This window comes from Periplaneta americana, chromosome 9, assembly GCF_040183065.1.
Source record: "Periplaneta americana isolate PAMFEO1 chromosome 9, P.americana_PAMFEO1_priV1, whole genome shotgun sequence".
NCBI lineage: Eukaryota > Metazoa > Arthropoda > Insecta > Blattodea > Blattidae > Periplaneta > Periplaneta americana.
In genome coordinates, this window is record NC_091125.1 from 20,323,093 (window position 1) to 20,341,797 (window position 18,705).

The 18,705-nt window shown below is 35.5% G+C and overlaps 1 protein-coding gene across 1 annotated transcript in view; it reads left to right on the forward strand.

The window, feature by feature from the left end:
* Positions 1-18,705, forward strand: part of LOC138705821 (nose resistant to fluoxetine protein 6-like) — a 358,549-nt gene that overhangs the window by 315,400 nt on the left and 24,444 nt on the right. The window contains exon 10 of the mRNA XM_069834486.1: positions 1,191-1,332. Coding sequence (XP_069690587.1) covers positions 1,191-1,332 — 142 coding nt within the window. The remainder of the gene's footprint in view (positions 1-1,190; positions 1,333-18,705) is intronic.

Here is an 18,705-nt window from a genome sequence, read left to right on the forward strand (position 1 = left end):
CTACTGGTCTGTCACCTCACGCCACAGTTCAGCTGTCATGTGACTCCTGACGCATATGATGTCATTCAAATTCGTTATCAGAGATCGGAAACAACTCTGTATTTGTTCGGATCACATTTCTGCACACTTAAAGGACAAAACTAAACTTCTTTCAATCATTTACTATCATAATATTCTGCTCTCTTAAATTGACAGAGTATATTGGGAATTAAATCATTAGCTTTCCCAAAATACGCCATGAAATGTTTCATATATAACAATTTTTTATGCCGAAGTGGAAGGAAAAATGAGCAAAACTTTATTTATCTTCTTTTGTTTGAAATATCTCAAAGATATCCTGAAATTAATGACATTACTTACGGTTCACTTTGTATAGCTCCAGGAGCTGCCTCCTTTTGCAATGAAACGATTGAGAGCTAAGCTCCAATTTCTCCGTAACTTATTACCAAATGCTCAGAATCACACCGTTCTTACACTAAAAGATCGGGCATATTTTTAAAGTATGAAACAAAAAGAAAAAAACATTAATTTGACCAAAATGTATAGCCACTCTCTTTTTGCAGGGAGCCTTTCAATTATTTGTTTAATAAATGTATTTTTTTATATATGTATGTGTTCGTTGTTCTACGAAAATAATTGTTTTATTTCTTTTGTACACGTTAAGTTATATTTATTTCGTATCTCTTCATACGGCAATACGACTCTTAGTTTGAGAAGCTCTGCACTACACTTATTGTGTACTAACACACTATCTTCACAATTTTACTTATTAACAAAAATATTAATTCAAAATACTCTTACAGAGCCTCCTATCATTAACTTTAAGGGCCATATTCATAGATATTCTTAGCGCGGGCTTCCGGTGGATGATCAGCGAACTAACGTTTTTGTATTCATAAACCAGTGTTAGCGATATGATATGATATGATATGAATCCGGTACAAGTGATCAGTCGATAGCCGGGGCTAGTTTAGCACGCTCGTAGCGCGGGCAAGCGAAATGTCTATGAACAGCACCCTAAATGTCCGTACTTTAAACTTTAAACGACTAGTTCTATTATGTGACCAATTATATTGAAACCTAGATTGTTGAAATACTATGAAATAGAGAAACTGACATCACTTTCTATCAATATTTTATGTAATTCTGTTAATAATGGTCTAATCTGTTTTACCGGTACTTGATTTCAGGCGACAAAAACTTCTGTATGGAGCTACTTATCAGAGAGCTACGTCCGGTATAATCGGCTTCATCTTGGGATATTATCTGCACAAATATAAGAAACATACAACATTGTCTGGCGAAGAGAATAAAGGCATCAGTTGGGGCACGGTATTTATTTATATTATTACATAAGTTATGAAGTTTGTTTTTATCACCAAAAGCACTAGAGCAAGCTAACGTGCTGGCCCAAGTACTACAAATTTTATCAAAAACTGCACAAAACCTTCACAGTAAAATGACTTAGGTGGCTAAGTTAGTCGAAATTGTTACAAATGACTACGTATTTGGAACTTCACTGTCACCCTAGTCCAGACCTGCAGAACTGTAGCTCCTTAGAGCGACTTCTTCGTACACCTTCTATCCCACCTCCTTTTCTACCAATGTGGTCATAGCGTTCCAGTTGCGCTCGGTTATATCAACATTCAGTCTCGCGGCGGCAGGGTACACTATACGCTATCAAGAATTACAAACGAACAGATAATAAAATCCTTAGGAACATACCTTTGGGGAAAGTAAGAGAAAAACGAATGAGGGAAATAAGTTAAGACATGTAAAATAAATTTAAAATGTATGAGGGTATATAATATAGGAAGCTTGTGTGTGTTGATAAGTGAGTGACAGCTATACGACCGAAGATCAATGCTGTCATTCGACATTGTAACGCACTGCAGCTAAATAAATAATACACAATACGCGTACTTCAACTTGAAGAGAACTGGAAAATGGCAAAATCTAAACCCGTGAAGAAATATTACTTCCAAAGGAAATGGGAATATGATTATATTTTTGTTGTTGAAAAAGACGAAAGAATTGCTTATTTACTGTGTCCTATCCGATTTATTTCTACTCGTCATTTCAAAATTATACGACATTTCAACAAAGTCCATATTAAGAATTATGGAATAGACAAACTTTCGGGTGAGTTCATTATTACGAACTGTATATTGAGTATTTATTTATATACTGTTAAATTAAGGACATCACTCGTTGTGTTTGTTTTGTATTGAAATGAATAGTGATATTTATATTAATTTCAAGGTTCATTACTTAAATCTTACAAATTTATGTTTCCATAGATGATGATAGGAGGAAAGTTTTGAAAAATTTAAAGCAGGTTAGGCGCAAAGAAATCTCAAAGAAACTACCGACAGAAAATCTAGCATAATCGTAAACCTTGAAACGATATAACACATTATAAATACAATGACTTTATTACAATCCTTTTTAAAAATTACAGTGCCATCACTGTTGGACCTTCCGCACGCAAAGAATGTCAACAACTCTACGCAGAAGTCGATTATCCCCAATAGAAGTGGAGTGAGGCTGACATCGTATTCCCCTACTTAGGGGTTCTGTAGGCCTGTCTTTTAAAATTCAGAATTGTCTTTTTTCATTTTACAATATGAACTGAAAGACGTGCCGACTCACTTTCTGTTTCGCAATTTGGCGTAATAACAACATTGTTTATCTTTATTTGTCTCTCTTATTTCTATATCAGTTATTTAGATCCAGAATTATATAATCGGAAGACTAAAATATGTTTGCTATTTTGCCTCCTTAGATGAATACAGATATGATGAGCATAGTTTAAAACCGTATTAATTCTACCGGTCGACGAAATTGAGTTTGATGTATTTTCGTATAGTTTCTTATTCTGTCTTTCATGCTGTGGAGTCTATTCGTTTCAGATCGTATTTTTAATGCGTGAAGACGAGTGTTCAACTGTGATTGTTTCAAATCATATTCGTTTCCGTAAAGTGTCTGGATGAAATCATATTATGTCCAAGATTGATTTTCAGTGAGGAATGGAATGTGAGGAACTACGAAACACTGAGTGAATATTCTAAAAAGATTGACGGCGTCAGTGAAATAAAAAGAATAAAATTATGTACAAAATTCGATCCAAGATGAAACTGTGTGATGACTCATCAAAGAAATTCATAACCATTCTTTAAAAAAGGGAAAGCAATGTGTCTTGTTCTTGAACAGTCACTAATTGCACCAAACAGCAGAGTGAAGCAAAGAAGACTTATGTGAATAATTTATTAAGCATAAGAGACAAAATAATGTCTATATCATCAATTAAAAAAACTGTGATTACAGACTATAAGGATAATGACATTACGGTAGCTTATGAGTAGCTAGAGGGAGATGGAGAGTAGAGTAGAATTTGAAGATTGAGATTTTCATGAACTTAGGCTTTTGACAGCAGAAAATATTGCATGAACACCATATATAACAAGATTTTAAAATTGTAAATTTTCATTTGGTATTAATACGTCATACAAAATGTTTTCCAATATTATTTTAAGAAGATGAAATCCTTATGTAGGCCTAGATGAAATTATTGGGGATAATCAATGTGGTTTTAGGCGTAATAGATCGACTATTTATCAGATTTTTTATATTCGACAGATATTGGAGAAAAAATGGGAGTATAACATGAGTTATTTATAGATTTAAAAAAAAGCGTAAGACTCGGTTAAGAGCGGAGTGTCATATAATATTCTTATTGAATTTGGAAATCCCAAGAAACTAGTTCGATTAATTAAAATGTGTCTCAGTGAAACTTACAGCAGAGTCCGTATAGGCAAGTTTCTGTCTGACACTTTTTCAATTTTTATTTATTTAATCTGACAGGATTAAGGCCATAACATAAGGCCTTCTCTTCCATCCTACCAGATATCACATATAAATACAAAAAAGAAATACACTGATGAAAATAATACATATTAAATTAAAGCCCTATAGAGGGTCAACAGAGTCAAAAGAACACTATAGAACTCACATCGAGCTAATACAAGAAAAAAGAAAGGAAAATAGAGATAGCAATGATGATAGTGATAACTAATAATAATAATAATAATAATAATAATAATAATAATAATAATAATAATAATAATAATAAATACCTTACATATTAATTGTCAATTTTACAACAGAATAGTTACAATATTTACTATATGTCGTGGGTTAAGCCGAAGTTGCGCAACCTGACAGGTGTTCAATAAGCAATTTCATGAACTAGAATGTGATTTTTTAATTTAAATTTGAATTTTGATATTGACCGACAGTCTCTGACATGGTCAGGGAGAGAATTCCAGAGGCGTGGAATCGATATGCTGAAAGATGATGAGTAGAAGGATATTCTGTGCAGAGGAATAGAGAGAAGGTACATGTTCCGGGTTCGAGGTAGTGAAAGGTAAACAAAACGAGATGCTAGGTAAGAGGGTATGGAGGTGTGGATGATTTTAAATAGTAATAAGAGGGAGTTGAAGAATCTTCTTTCTTTAAGTGGATTCCAAGACAACAATTCTAGTGACGGTGTTACGTGATCGAATTTTCTAATGTTACAAACGAAACGAACGCAGATATTGTGAACACGCTGTAGTCTGTGGGCAAGATCAGTATTTAGATTCGTGAATAGAGAATCGCAATAATCGAAGTGGGGCATCACTAAAGTTTGGATCAGGTTATTTTTAAGGCTGAGAGGTAAAACGTTGGTTAAGTGTCTAAGAGAATGAATTATGGAAAAAGTTTTCTTACATATGTAGATCATTTGACTTTGAAAATTTAAATTTGAATCTAAATATATCATGTTGAAACTTTCGTACATTACTTTTAACACTTGAATATAAATAATTGATTAGATGGCAATCTTACTCGTGTTAATTGTGTAAGCATGTGCGGCTTACAGCTATTTCGGTGCTTCTTCACACCATCCTCAGAGCCTACCTGTTGTGTGAGGCTTTGATAGTCTTGATGCGCGCTGACCTGTATTTGTGTACTAGTTGACTTGTAGAGTTGTCTTGATATTCCATGTTGAATCTTTCGTACACTGCTCTGAGGATGGTGTGAAGAAGCACCGAAACAGCTGTAAGCCGCACATGCTTACACAATTAACACGAGTAAGATCGCCATCTAATCAGTTATCTAAATATGCCCTAAATTTTTTACTGTCTTACTATATGTAATTGTGGTATTATTTATTTTTGTATTTGATACAGTGGCTAGATCTATTTTGTTTAATGCTCGTTGGTGGCCCATTATTATAGCTTGTGATTTGTCTGGATTTAGTCTGAGTCCAAATTTGTGTGCCCATTGAGCTGCAGATGCTAGATCTTCATTAATTCTGATCACAGAGTCATTGACTGTACAAGTTCGGGAATGAATGTTGTTGTTGTTTTCTAATGCCAGGCGTTTCACAATAAAGTCATTTGACCTCTTGCACTCCAATATTTTTCAAAGATATTATCATGGTCAGCCACTGCGGGAATGAATGTAAAGTTGTAAGTCGTCAGCGTATAGGTGGTGTTAAGAATATTTTAAGTTCTTTGTTACGTCATTTATGTAAAGCGTAAAAAGTAATGGTCCAAAAACCGAGCCCTGAGGGATTCCGGAATTAACTGTACGCCAATTGGAAGAATGACCACCGGCTAATACACATTGTTGGCGTTCGCGAAGGTAGGAATCGAACCAAGCTACGGCACTGTTAGAAAGATTGTAGTTTTTTAGTTTACATAAAAGGAGATCCGTGCCAACTGTGTCGAAAGCTTTGCTGAAGTCTAGTAATGTCAGTAGCGTTAGTTCTCCTCTGTCACTGGCTTCTCGAGTGTTTTCAATCACTTTTAAAAGGGCAGTAGTAGTATTATGTCCTGTTTGGAAACCAGACTGGTAGTCATCAAGTAAGCAATGCTCATTGAGGTAGTCAGTCAGTTGCTTATGTACTACGCGCTCCAGTACTTTTGACAGAGCTGGCAAGATGCTAATTGGTCTTTAGTCGTTCGGGGATTCAGGAATTTTATTTTTCGGGATAGATCTAACGAGGGCCTGTTTCCAAAGTCTAGGATATGTAGAGATTATGAGTGAGGCGTTAAAAATGTGGGTCAAGGTTGGTAGTATTACGTTAATAATTTTCTGCAGCAGTTTTATTCCAATCCGATCTGATCCTTCATCTTTGGTCGAAATACGCTTTATTGCCTTCTTTACGTCGTCATGTGAGAGGTACAGAAAGTGAAACTTTTCCCTCTCTGGTAGGATAATACCATGGATAAATGTATATATTTATCCATGATAATACTGTTTAGTTAGTCAATTGTATGTTGTTTTATTGTTCCGTTCACGCCCGTTGTTTGTGTCAAAACAAAGTGGTCATTCATTGCGTCTACTGTGAATGGTGTCCCGTCTACTTGAGTCTTGCCGCGCCCTAAGCCTATTGTTCGCAGGTCCTTCCACAGGTCGACTGAATCTGAGTCCGATGTTATAAGTTCATGGAAAAACCTCAGTTATGCATTTCTTATTGCCTGCGTCGTTTTGTTTCGTAACTGTATATAATGTTGAAGATTTGCGTCAGTTTTATCATGTCTGTACTTACGATGTGCCACGTCTCTAGAAGTCATTAGGGTCTTGATTTCAGTAGTCATCCAGGGGGCAGGAGCACTCTTTACACGTCTCGTCTGAATGGGCGCGTGATTGTCCAATAACGATATATATATATATATATATATATATATATATATATATATATATATATATATATATATATATATATATATATATTCATTAAGCCGGTCAATTTTTTCGTCTACTGTCCGTAATGTCCAGATTGTATGCCACGGTACTTTCAGCGCGTCTGCAGTTAATGCTGTATCGTCTATGCGTTTTAAGTCACGGAATGTTACAGTTCTGCGCCCTGGCTTGGAACAGTTGAGAGAATATGCGAGATAGATTATATCATGACCTGATATGCCTGAAGCTACACACTGACCGTGGTTTAATGCACAGTCAGGATTATTTGTAGTTATAACGTAGTGTTTCACCACAGTCTAATACATACAGTCGCGCAACTCATATGTATAAAATATGCCAACATTTGTCAGCTGGCGCGACTGTAGCCCTCTAGCGGCAGGCAAGTTAAAAGTGTGCACACGACATATGATAACACATCAGAAAACGGGTTTTGCTTAATTTATTTTATATTTTTTATGCTATACAGTAAGTGTATATGGTTCTTATTATTATTTTTATTTTAGAATCCTAGAAGAATTTCACACGCAGTTAATCTACAAGTTTCAGAAGCTGGGAATAAACGTAATTCTTTCTGTTCCTTACAACTGAATCATGGCCCTGATCACGTATCATGGTTTGAAATAATATAATTGTTTATACGTGGACGGTTAATTCAATTCATTCCTAAATATATTTATGAACCATTGGAACTCTATATTTCCTGTGAGAAGAGTCAAAATTGTAGGGGCATATCTCGTAGGGTACATCGCGTGGTGAACTTCTCTCCCTATTTCCTGAGAAATTAACTATTTTCCATACCGCAAATTGGGGTGAACTCGGCCGTTGAGGTAAACTTAAAAATAAAAAAGGGGAAGATTTAAACCTTAATTTGACAGACATTGATTTACAAAGTTCATTATTTTTCCATTGTTTTTTATTATTTTGAGTCGCTAATAATGCTGATATTATGGTTTAAATTTTTATGGAAAGTTTATCGCATTTTACATTACATTTCCAGTTTTCACACATAAGCTTAATTTTAACTTACTCTACCTATATAATACGTAATTTACATACACTTACTGTTATTATGACGTAGGTGAGAACAAATGAATACACAATTTTGTTGAAAAAATTGTAACTTCAATTAACTCAGAAAATGTAGGCCTAATTTTATTTTCAGTGCACAAGTGGTGAAGTCAAAAATGGGTAATGAGGGTTAAAGTAAACATTCTGTAAAATACAGCACAAAGTAGCAGTTAATATTGCATTTATTTAAATTATTAGTAGTCAGTGAATAGCACGAAGGACATATTAATTGCTACTTTGCGCTGTATTTTTACAGAATTTTTACTTTAAACCTCATTACCTAATTTTGACTTATACCATTCTGCTCTGAACGGCTCAAATAATCACTGGTAATGTAAAATCAACACCAATAACAGTCATGCAAATTATTACAGAAAAGATTGCTTTTTGTATTAAATTTAAAAAGACTCTTTTATTTCCTGAGAACCTAATACGTCTGCCACATGAATCTACACCAACACATCAGAAATGTATCGACACAGTCTGGATTTATTCAAGAAGTGAATATTTTGATAAAGGATTATAATACGCCATGAATTCTTGAAAAATTAACACCATGATCCCTACTTGAATGCAATATAACATTCAACTTTTGAAAAATATAAAGAAAAAAACCACGAATACAAAAATTATGGAATTACTTGCATTTAAAAACTGTAGATACATTATCCAAAATCGGAATGGTTACACATTTACACATGATCTCTGCAAAACAATAATATACTGTAACATGTATTTACTTTGTTTTTGTTTAAACTTTATTTCCTGAAATACAAATAGGTAACTGATAACTAATAAATGTTTTATAGAACACAATACGTAGACTACCTACAGCGCGGATTATAGGTTATGACTGAGTTATGATTTTCTCTTGGTCTTTAGGGAATCTGAAGAACGGCAAATTCGGAGATTTAAACTTGTTGTTACTGCAATTTTCGTCATTGCACACATTGCCTTTATTCCGACGCATGAAACGTTATTATAACATCTCTCATACTTTTAAAGCACGTGCTGGCTGTATCAACCTATAAGTGTCTTGCTTGCCGCTTGAGCGCTAGTGTCGTGAATGTTGGCAAAAAAAGTGTTGAAGTTGCGCGACTGTATATATTAGACTGTGGTTTCCCTATGCTGAGTGTGATGTGTCGATTTGAGGGGAAGTACAGTCATATTATACGATTGGAAAACTGCCAATAGTTGTCTAGTATACATTGCGGGCAAAAACAAGGAGATGCACTATCACCTTTACTTTTTAACTTCGCTCTAGAGTATGACATTAGGAAAGTCCAGGAAAACAGGGAGGGTTTTGAATTGAACGGGTTACATGAGTTGCTTGTTTATGTGGATGATGTGAATATGTTAGGAGAAAATCCACAAACTATAAGAGAAAACACGGGACTTTAACTTGAAGCAAGTCATGAGATATGTTTGGAAGTAAATCCTGAAAAAACAAAGTATATGATTTTGTCTCGTGACCAAGTACGAAATGGAAATACAAAAATTGGAAATTTATCCTTTGAAAAGTTGAAAAAGTTCAGTACTTGGAGCAACAGTAACAAATATAAATGACACTCGAGAGGAAATTAATATAGGAAATGTCTGTTGTTATTCTGTTGAGAAGCTTTTGTCATCCAGTCTGCTCTCGAAAAATCTGAAAGTTAGAATTTATAGAACAGTTATATTACTCGTTGTTCTATATTGTTGTGAAACTTGGACTCTCAGAAGTTAAGGGTGCTTGAGAATAAGATGCTTAGGAGAATATTTGGAGTTAAGAGGGATGAAGTTACATCAGAATGGAGAAAGTTACACAACGCAGAACTGCACGCGTTGTATTCTACATGTAACATAATAAGGAGCATTAAATCAAGACGTTTGAGATGGGCAGGACATGTAGCACTTATAGGTGAATCTAGAAATGCATACAGAGTAGTTGGAAGACCTGAGGGGAAAATACCTTTTGCGAGACCAAGGCATAGATTCAAAAGAGATTTGAGGGGGTGGGACATGATGGTAGTGACTGGATTAATCTTGCTCAGGATAGGGACCTATGACTGGCTTATGTGAGAGCGGCAATGAACCTCCGGGTTTCTTAACAGCCATTTGTAAATAAGTAATATTGCTATTTAATGCTGATAATAATTATGCGTCATTTTATGTATGAGATTTATCTTATAATATGTTTCTGCTAACGCAACTATCGTGTACGGCTCAAAAGTATTAAGTCTAAAATATTCCCTTAAATTTCGTGAAATATAAATAAGAAATGGTTTTATTTTTTAGTTTCTATACATACACAGAAGCATTGTAACATCACATTTCTCTTCTTTTGAAAAATTATTCGTTTGGAAGCAATTCAGTTTTTCGTAATTCCAGTAAAAACTTGTTTCTTGGATGTAACATGATTTGAAACGATGTTCTAAAATATTGCATAATTCACTTCAGCTTGTTTGATCCCTTTCTATTAGGCTAGTGTATTTCTATACACGCTTTCGCGGATCGGCAGTGACTCGCAGTCAGATACAGCTGTAACAAGAGTTGTTTGAAAAGGAAAGGGAAACGAGTGAACTGTAGTGTCTTGAAGACTGTGTTGAAATGGACATTGCGTGGTTTGTTCATTCTTAAAATATAACTACAAGCGAATCTCAACATTAATACTACAGTGCGTTCCAAAGAACGTTCTCAGTGTTTCTGTCGATCCACCAGCAGCAGGTCACCCCGATGGCGCCAATGCTTGCATCCGCGATTCCACGGCGGTTCGTTAGATTAAAATTTGCGTATTATGTTATATTAATAAATGTAATAGATTAAAAAAAATTGGACATTCCTGTTTTATGACTAATCAATAAGACTGCCAATTCGACTATTTAACGAGTTCGTCTCCTAAGTAGCTGGTGATTTTCGTAATTTTGGCTTATTTTATTCCTCCTGACTGGTGTTTACATTATCCTTCACGCATCAGATTCATAGTGTACGGCAATAAGAGAAAGAGAGTAGAAATTACCACTAAAAAGTTGCATGATTCCTTCAAACTAAGCTTTATCAGTATGTTCCTGACAGACGGCAGAAAAGACACGCAAGTAAGCCAGCTAAAAATAAGCAATGTTTATTAAGTTGTGTTGAGTTTTGCAATGGTTACATATTCAGTACATGCACACATTTTTAAAACGTATATACGGAAAAATAAATCGTTGAGAGATGAAGGGAAAACTTCAGACGTAAACTTTCTGCCCGCTGACTTCCGTGTACGAAAACAATAATAATTTAATCATTAGGTTTAATTAATCAGATTCTGTGAATTATGTGATGCAGTTAGGTATCATATAAGATGGGCAACACTTCCCGTAGCTGCTGTGTGAAGGGTGAGTACCGAATGTTATTAACGTACGTACGTTTTAATCCTGCGAATCGCCGTGAGTTCGCGGATGCAAGCATTAGCGCTAGCGAAGTTTGCGGAGGAGGGGGAAACCGCTGCTAGTCGGCCGACAGAAATACAGGGAACGTTCGCTGGGATTCACTGCACAATGAAACTGGTATCGAATACATTTTGCAGATACAGAAAGACTGTAGTACGAGTACATTTCATGCAATTACGAATAGCTAGGTCACATCCTAGAATATGCACAAGATGTTGAGCAGTTTTCGCTTTCCTTAGAAACAGCGCGATACATTATTTTGTTAAAGAAGAATATCATAAACTAAGGAGAAACAATATCCGAAACATAAAATCATAATGCACAGTAAAGATAAAAGTATCACTGTTAGAGAGTAGAGATTCAAAGTGTAGTGGGATGTTAAGGTTTTCATCTTTACTATAAAATCAGCATTAGTACCAGCAGGAATGTCAGTCTTACATGCTGACCGCCTTTATCCCCAAGAAAGTATCTCTGACATTCATCAATTTAGACTGGATAAAGCCCAGAGACTTAGAGCGGCCAGAAAGATTAGATGAATGGAGAAAATCCATGAACTCATCGGGAATTGAACCCGCGATCTTTGATTTTACAAATTAATGCGACGCTATTGCGAGTTCCCATTAATGCAGTACTAAAATTAAAAGTACCAAAGTATATTTCCGAAATAAAATACACATTAATGGTCAGATGATTATTCATTAAAAAAAAAATTATTGTACAAAAACTTAAATAGACAAGTGAAAATATTCAAATAAATTTGAAAACGAAAAACTTAAGAGTAAACTAAATGCACAGTTTTCACAGTGTATGAGTGCCATTTATATTAGTTACCGGATTTTTTCACAATTTTCGGGGACAGATCGACATAAAAATACTTTTAACATTTCTGTTGGGTTACCGTTCACTTATGTTATTTTTACACAATTTAAAGAATTAAAATACTGGTTCTCATTCCATTTATAGACTAAACTATTGTTTTTTCAGAAGAGTGAATTTTTTTAAGCAGGCCTTCTCTGCATTCCAATTTTTTCAGAAAATTCCTGACAGGTCATGTTGGAGTTGTAGCTCGAACAGTTTCTACTGGATTTTTGGAATGTTCACATTACGTTCATTGAAGAAACTTTCTCTACTGAAGCATTATTTCCAGGGTACAGAGGCAGTTCAATCAAATTCTGGAGTTGTGCACAAGGAATCAATTTATAAAAAAAAAAATCCACTCCATTTTGAGCAAAGAATAGCATTTTCTTCATTCCACTTTGCCATTTTCTCTAAAGTCACATATTTCTTCTTCAAGCAAGAAATTTCACCAAATAAATAATCTTCAGCGAGGCCAAGTCCATCTACATATTTCATAAAAAAAATGAACTGTCTCTTCAAACATTTTTCTTTCTAGACGAAGTCCCAGTAATATAAGTACATTTCTTATGAATGAATAGTCACAGGCACTGAGGTATTCAACGGCATTTTCGTAAAATTCATAAGAGATACTGAGCATTTTGTTTTGAAATAAGAATCACTTCTCTGAAGATGACCAAAAGTTGCTTAATTGATGGTAGAATGAATGTTTCTCTTCTTTTTTCCTGGAGTTTAATTTTTTATTAACTTCGATAACAAAGAAAGACTCGACTGCAGTTACGTCCTCACCTTCAGTTTTGATTGTGGCATCATGATAAAGCGGAAAAGTTTCATTAGCAAAATTTATCACAGCAAGGATCATTAAACCATATTAATAATTAACAATGCAAATCCTGGCGTATCAGGGAAAAGTTATAAAATCCGGGAATATTCCGGGGACAAAAAGCAAAATTCGGGGACTGTCCTAGGGAAACGGGGACATATGTTAACTTTAAAATTGTCGACATTTTGTAACTATTTTTCACTTTAATTTCATCTTGTATCGGTATCCAGTTATTGTTTTAGACTTTAGAAGTTTGAAAAGAAAGACCGATAACAAAGAAACGTTAAGAGATGCGTATACGGTCCATAGCCTTAATTTATTACCGAAGACACATAGTGTGTCGAACAAAACGTAAGTAAACTGTTAGCACAGTCTAGTATATACAGTCACGAAGCTCAATACGTAGTAAATATGCATCCATAGATAGTTGCTAACCACTAGGATCGCTACTATCGCCTCATTACAGACAATGTGAAATAGTACCTGCACAGCCTATTGTTTCTAGTACCCTTCGTGACTGTATATACTAGACTGTGCTGTTAGTCTCTCTCATCTCTTTATTTAAGACAGCTTTCACACTGAAGTGTATGCCACGTGCGACATTCGACGTGGATGAACTACTTTTCTTTTTAACCTGCGTAAACAAGTAGAAATATTCAAACTGAATTAGCGTGACAATAGCGCAGCTTGCACAATGCGACATAACGGTATCCTTTGGAAACAGCGACATCCTCGATCAGCTCTTAGGAAAAGCCGTTTGTGTATGATTTTGCTTCATCGTCTCATGTTGCAGATTATGAATATATAGTGATTCAGAGTGTTAGAATAACATGAAATGTAAGCTTCGCAAGGCCCACACCTGTGGAGTAACGGTCAGCATGACTGACTGTCCCGCGTCCGAATCCTGGTTAGAACAAGTTATCATCATCATCATCATCATCATCATCATCATCATCATCATCTTCTTCTTCTTCTTCTTCTTCTTCTTCTTCTTCTTCTTCTTCAAGGTTTAGGCCTGGTGGCCTGTTCCTTCCTCTTGGAAAGTGTCCTCCCATCTATTGCGGGATCTTCCGACATTCCTCCTTCCTTCCGGTCTGTAGTTCAGTATTTTTTTTTGGGAATCTGTCTTCATTCAACCTTAATATATGTTCTCCTTAACTCTGCCAGCGAAAATAAAACATTATTATTATTATTATTATTATTATTATTATTATTATTATTATTATTCTTTCCAGTTTTTCTTTTGTCTTGCTAATCTGTCGTTTAAGTTGAAAATTCCCAGTTCCGTCCTTATGTCTGTGCTTCTTTTCTGGTCCAATAGAGTGTAACCTGCCACTGATCTCAGAAATCTCATCTCTGCAGTCTCTATCCTCTTCTTTTTGATCGAGTCAATGCCCAGTTTTCACTGCCATACATAAGAACAAGGACTGCCATGACTTTATAGAATTTTAGTTGGATCTCTTTTAGTGTTTTCCGGGATAAGGTTCTTTTTATTGTACCGCACATTCTCTGGAATTTATTTATTTTGTTGTTAACATAGTTATTTTCGCAATAGAATACGTTGCAACCCAAATAATTGAAACTACTCACCTGATCAATTATTTTATCCTCTATTACTATTTTGGTCCTTAGATGCCTAGTCCTCAGAAAGCCCATTGCGTTAGTTTTTGTTAAAGTTATCTGATTGTTTTCTTTTTCGAGATTTTCCATCAACCAATTGGAGCGTATCCTTAACTTTCGTCATTGGACCTTGGACTCATTTCGTTATCATTTACCCTATGTAGGCTACATGTCATTCTCATCATTACTATAGCTCGGGTTAAATTCACTGGGCAGCGTGTTGCATTCAAACGTACAAGAGAGCGACTGTTTGGCGATAAATATTCACAAACATTCTGCCAACTCTGGCCGGCGAAGCACGGAAGGAGAGTAGACTTGTCTGCTCGAAACATGAGTACACTGCGAACCTTAGTGTCGTCTGCAGGTTTGGAAAGCGCCCAGTTCGAGGGTTAGCGCATTACACTACATCTAGGTTGCAATGCAGAGTCGTAATGTTCCTCTTCTGATATTGTACACACCTGTGGAGTAATGGTTAGAGCGTCTAGCCGCGAAACCAGGTGGCCCGGGTTCGATTCCCGGTCTGGGCAAGTTACCTGGTTGAGGTTTTTTCCGGGGTTTTCCCTCAACCCAATATGAGCAAATGCTGGGTAACTTTCGGTGTTGGACCCCGGACTCATTTCACTGGCATTATAACCTTCATCTCATTCAGACGCTAAATAACCTTAGATGTTGATAAAGCGTCGTAAAATAATATACTAAAATAAATCTTCTGATATTCAATACAAATTATCGACAAATAGTTTTAACAACCTGATTATAATACGAGGCGGTATGGAACATTTCTTACACTAACATGGAAAATGTTACTCTAACTAAAAACAAATTGTTATTTATCTATTAATTTGAGAAACATTCGTTGCGGCACCGAGAATCGAACCCGAGACTTCTCAGCTCTGCGCGCTAAGTGCTCTTTCTAATTGAGCTATGTTGGAACTCTCCTCATTTGTTTCGTCAATGGCCTACTACGTGCATTTTAGACTTATAAGTCATATATGCAGGAGCGCATATTTAAATGACTTTAATAATAATAATAATAATAATAATAATAATAATAATAATAATAATGATTTATTTTAGCTGGCAGAGTTAAGGCCGTAAGGTCTTCTCTTCCACACTACCAGCAAAAAGTATACATACATATGTATGAACTTACAAAGAATTCAACAATTTGATTTAGATAAGAGCTACATGTATACAATAGTTATTTACGAATTAAACAACAAAATACTATGATCTATTAATTAAACACTGAAATACAAACTATGTAGCAGAATTAGGCCCTAAGCTAAAATACATAGAATGTTGATATATTTCAAATAATGTTAGATAATAGAAAGAGATTATTATAAGACAATTTTGAAAATACAGCACTATCAGGATGCATGTCTAAAGGAAGGAGTAACAATGTAGACAGTGATAGTTTAAGTCAGTATGATTGGAGTGAAATGCTAAGAAGGTTATCTTTTAAGCTGTTTTTATAAGTGTTTATTGTCTTCCAGCCCCTAAAACTTTGTGACAGGGAATTCCATTGTCGCGAGGTGGATACTGTAAAAGATGATGAATAACGAGTTGTTCTATGAAGAGGTATACTTAGCGTGCCACAGATAAGTGATCTGGTATTTACGTCGTGGTTAGAGTATAGATAAGAGAAACGAGACGAAAGGTAATTTGGTGTTGAAGTGTGCAGAATTCGAGAGAGTAAAGACAAAGAGTGTAAAGCTCTACGTTCTTTAAGTCGGAGTCACGAAAGACTTGCGAAGGACGGTGATATGTGATCATATCGTCGGATGTTGCATACGTATCTGACGCACATATTCTGAACTCGCTGTAACTTGACTGTTCAGAACTTAGGTCACTTAACAAAACGTCACAATAATCGAAATGCGGCATTACTAGGGTTTGTACTAGGGTAAGTTTTAGTTTGCTGGGGCAAGAAGTTTCTTAAGCGACTCAAACAGTGAATGGAGGAACAGATTTTTTTTTTATCATTTCTTTAACTTGAAAATTCCAATTTAGATTATTATCGAAAAAGAAGCCAAGATTATTTAAGACAGATGAATAAGGGATTAGCGTGTTGTTAAGTGTAACAACTGCAAGATTACTGTTATTAAGAGAGTTAACTAAACGCTTATGACCAATAATTATAGCTTGAGTCTTACTTGGATTAAGAGCGAGTCCGAAATTGGCCGCCCAAGTGAAGACAGTGGCTAGGTCACAATTCAACGTGTCAATTGATTCATTGATCTATTGGGTCTGAAATGTCTGTAAAGTTGTAGGTCGTCGGCATAGAGGTGATATCGGTAATACTGTAAGTTCTTTGATACGTCATTAATGTATATAGAGAAGAGTAGTGGCCCTAATACGGAGCCCTGCGGCACTCCCACCTTTGTGCATCCCCATTGGGAGAACTGATTACCAAGTGAAACACACTGTTGTCGGTTGACTTTACGGCCATATTTAACAACAGTTTTATTGAATACTGGCCATAAAGTCATTTAAATATGCGCTGCTGCATATATGACGTATATGACGTCTAAAATGCAGGTAGTAGGCCATTGACGATACGCCGGAAACCGCGTCACAGCATAGCTCAGTTGGAAAGAGCGCTCAGCACGCAGAGCTGAGAGGTCCCAAGTTCGATTCCCGGTGCCGGAACGAATTTTTCTCAAATTAATAGATATCTACATGTTGACTACTAACGTAAAATAGTAGTCTTAATTACTCAATGAGGACAGCGAGACCTCATGTATGAATATATGTATAAATTGTTATTTATTCAACATAATCATCTTTTGACTCTAAAATTTATTATAGCGGTCATAAAGGAATATTCTGTCTGAATTTTTTGTCTTTGTCTGCAAACCACTCTTCCACAGTTATTTCTCTCTCTTTCTCTCTCTCTCTCTCTCTCTCTTTATATTTCTCTTCCCCTCTTCCTCCTTCCCTCTCCCTTCCTCCCTTCTTTCTTTCTTCTTTCTTTCTTTCTTTCTTTCTTTCTTTCTTTCTTTCTTTCTTTCTTTCTTTCTTTCTTTCTTTCTCTCTTCTGTTTAACCATCTCCTCCTTTCCTACACACAATTCAATGCCGTGTAGTGGAAGGTATATAGGCCTATTACCTACGTACCAACACTAGACAGGCATATATTCTAATTTTTGTTCCCTTTAGGTTCTTCAGTTTACTCATAATTCTTTTACTCTCATGCTTATTAATTTTACTACAATTGGACGATTTCTGTCTTTGACTAGTCTATATCCTTCTTCCATGTGACCTTCGCTAACATTCAGATTGAATAGCTTCCAACATTCGTTGGAAACTGAATCATACGTTTCCACTCCACATTCCTGTCTATTTTCTTTTAAGCCGAAGATTGTCAAGTTCTTTTCCTCTTGTTAATTCTGAATACTAATTTTATTCTTCATTTGATTTTATTGTTTCTTCAATCCTCTTATTGTTGGCTTTAATTCCTAATTTCACACTTGCTATTGTCTGAATGAAATATTGTGAGTTTTGTTTTATTTCTCGGTTGATTTTCATGTAGGTTACCTTAATTTACTCTATGATTACTTCCTACAGCGTTTCCCCTGTCTTATTTGCATGTTCTGGATCCATTTTGATTCTTCCTATTTATTATTAGCATTACTGTATCTTCCCCTAAGTTCCATTTCAATTCTTCTTTCACACAGAATTCATGTACTTTCACTACTTTTCCTCTTCTCATATTGAATTTTCAGATTCTTGCTTTATTCACATTAGTTTCAACACTTATTTTATTTCTGTACATGGCACAGTTCCTTTTTATTTTCGTACACGTATCACTTATGCTTGACGAAGCTCGGCTGTAATACGTCTGCTCTGCTTCTCTTCCGATTGTTAACAGAAAAATTATTTTACTGTAGTACAGCGATGTCACGGTCAAAGCACGTAGAAGATTCTGCGTGCGATCAAGCGCTCACTGGTTGCAATGAATCTGTTCTTCAGGCAGCAGCAGTGAGCAAGAAGGGGTGAGCAAATTGAACTCTATTGGCCTACTACTGCAAGATGAATTAAACTGCTTTTAAGTAATAGATAACGTATTAAATTCATACAAGACAACTATAAATCGGGAAATGTTTTGTAGAATGCACCTCTCTAATAAATGCAATGAATTATAAAATATTAAACTACAATAAATAATAAA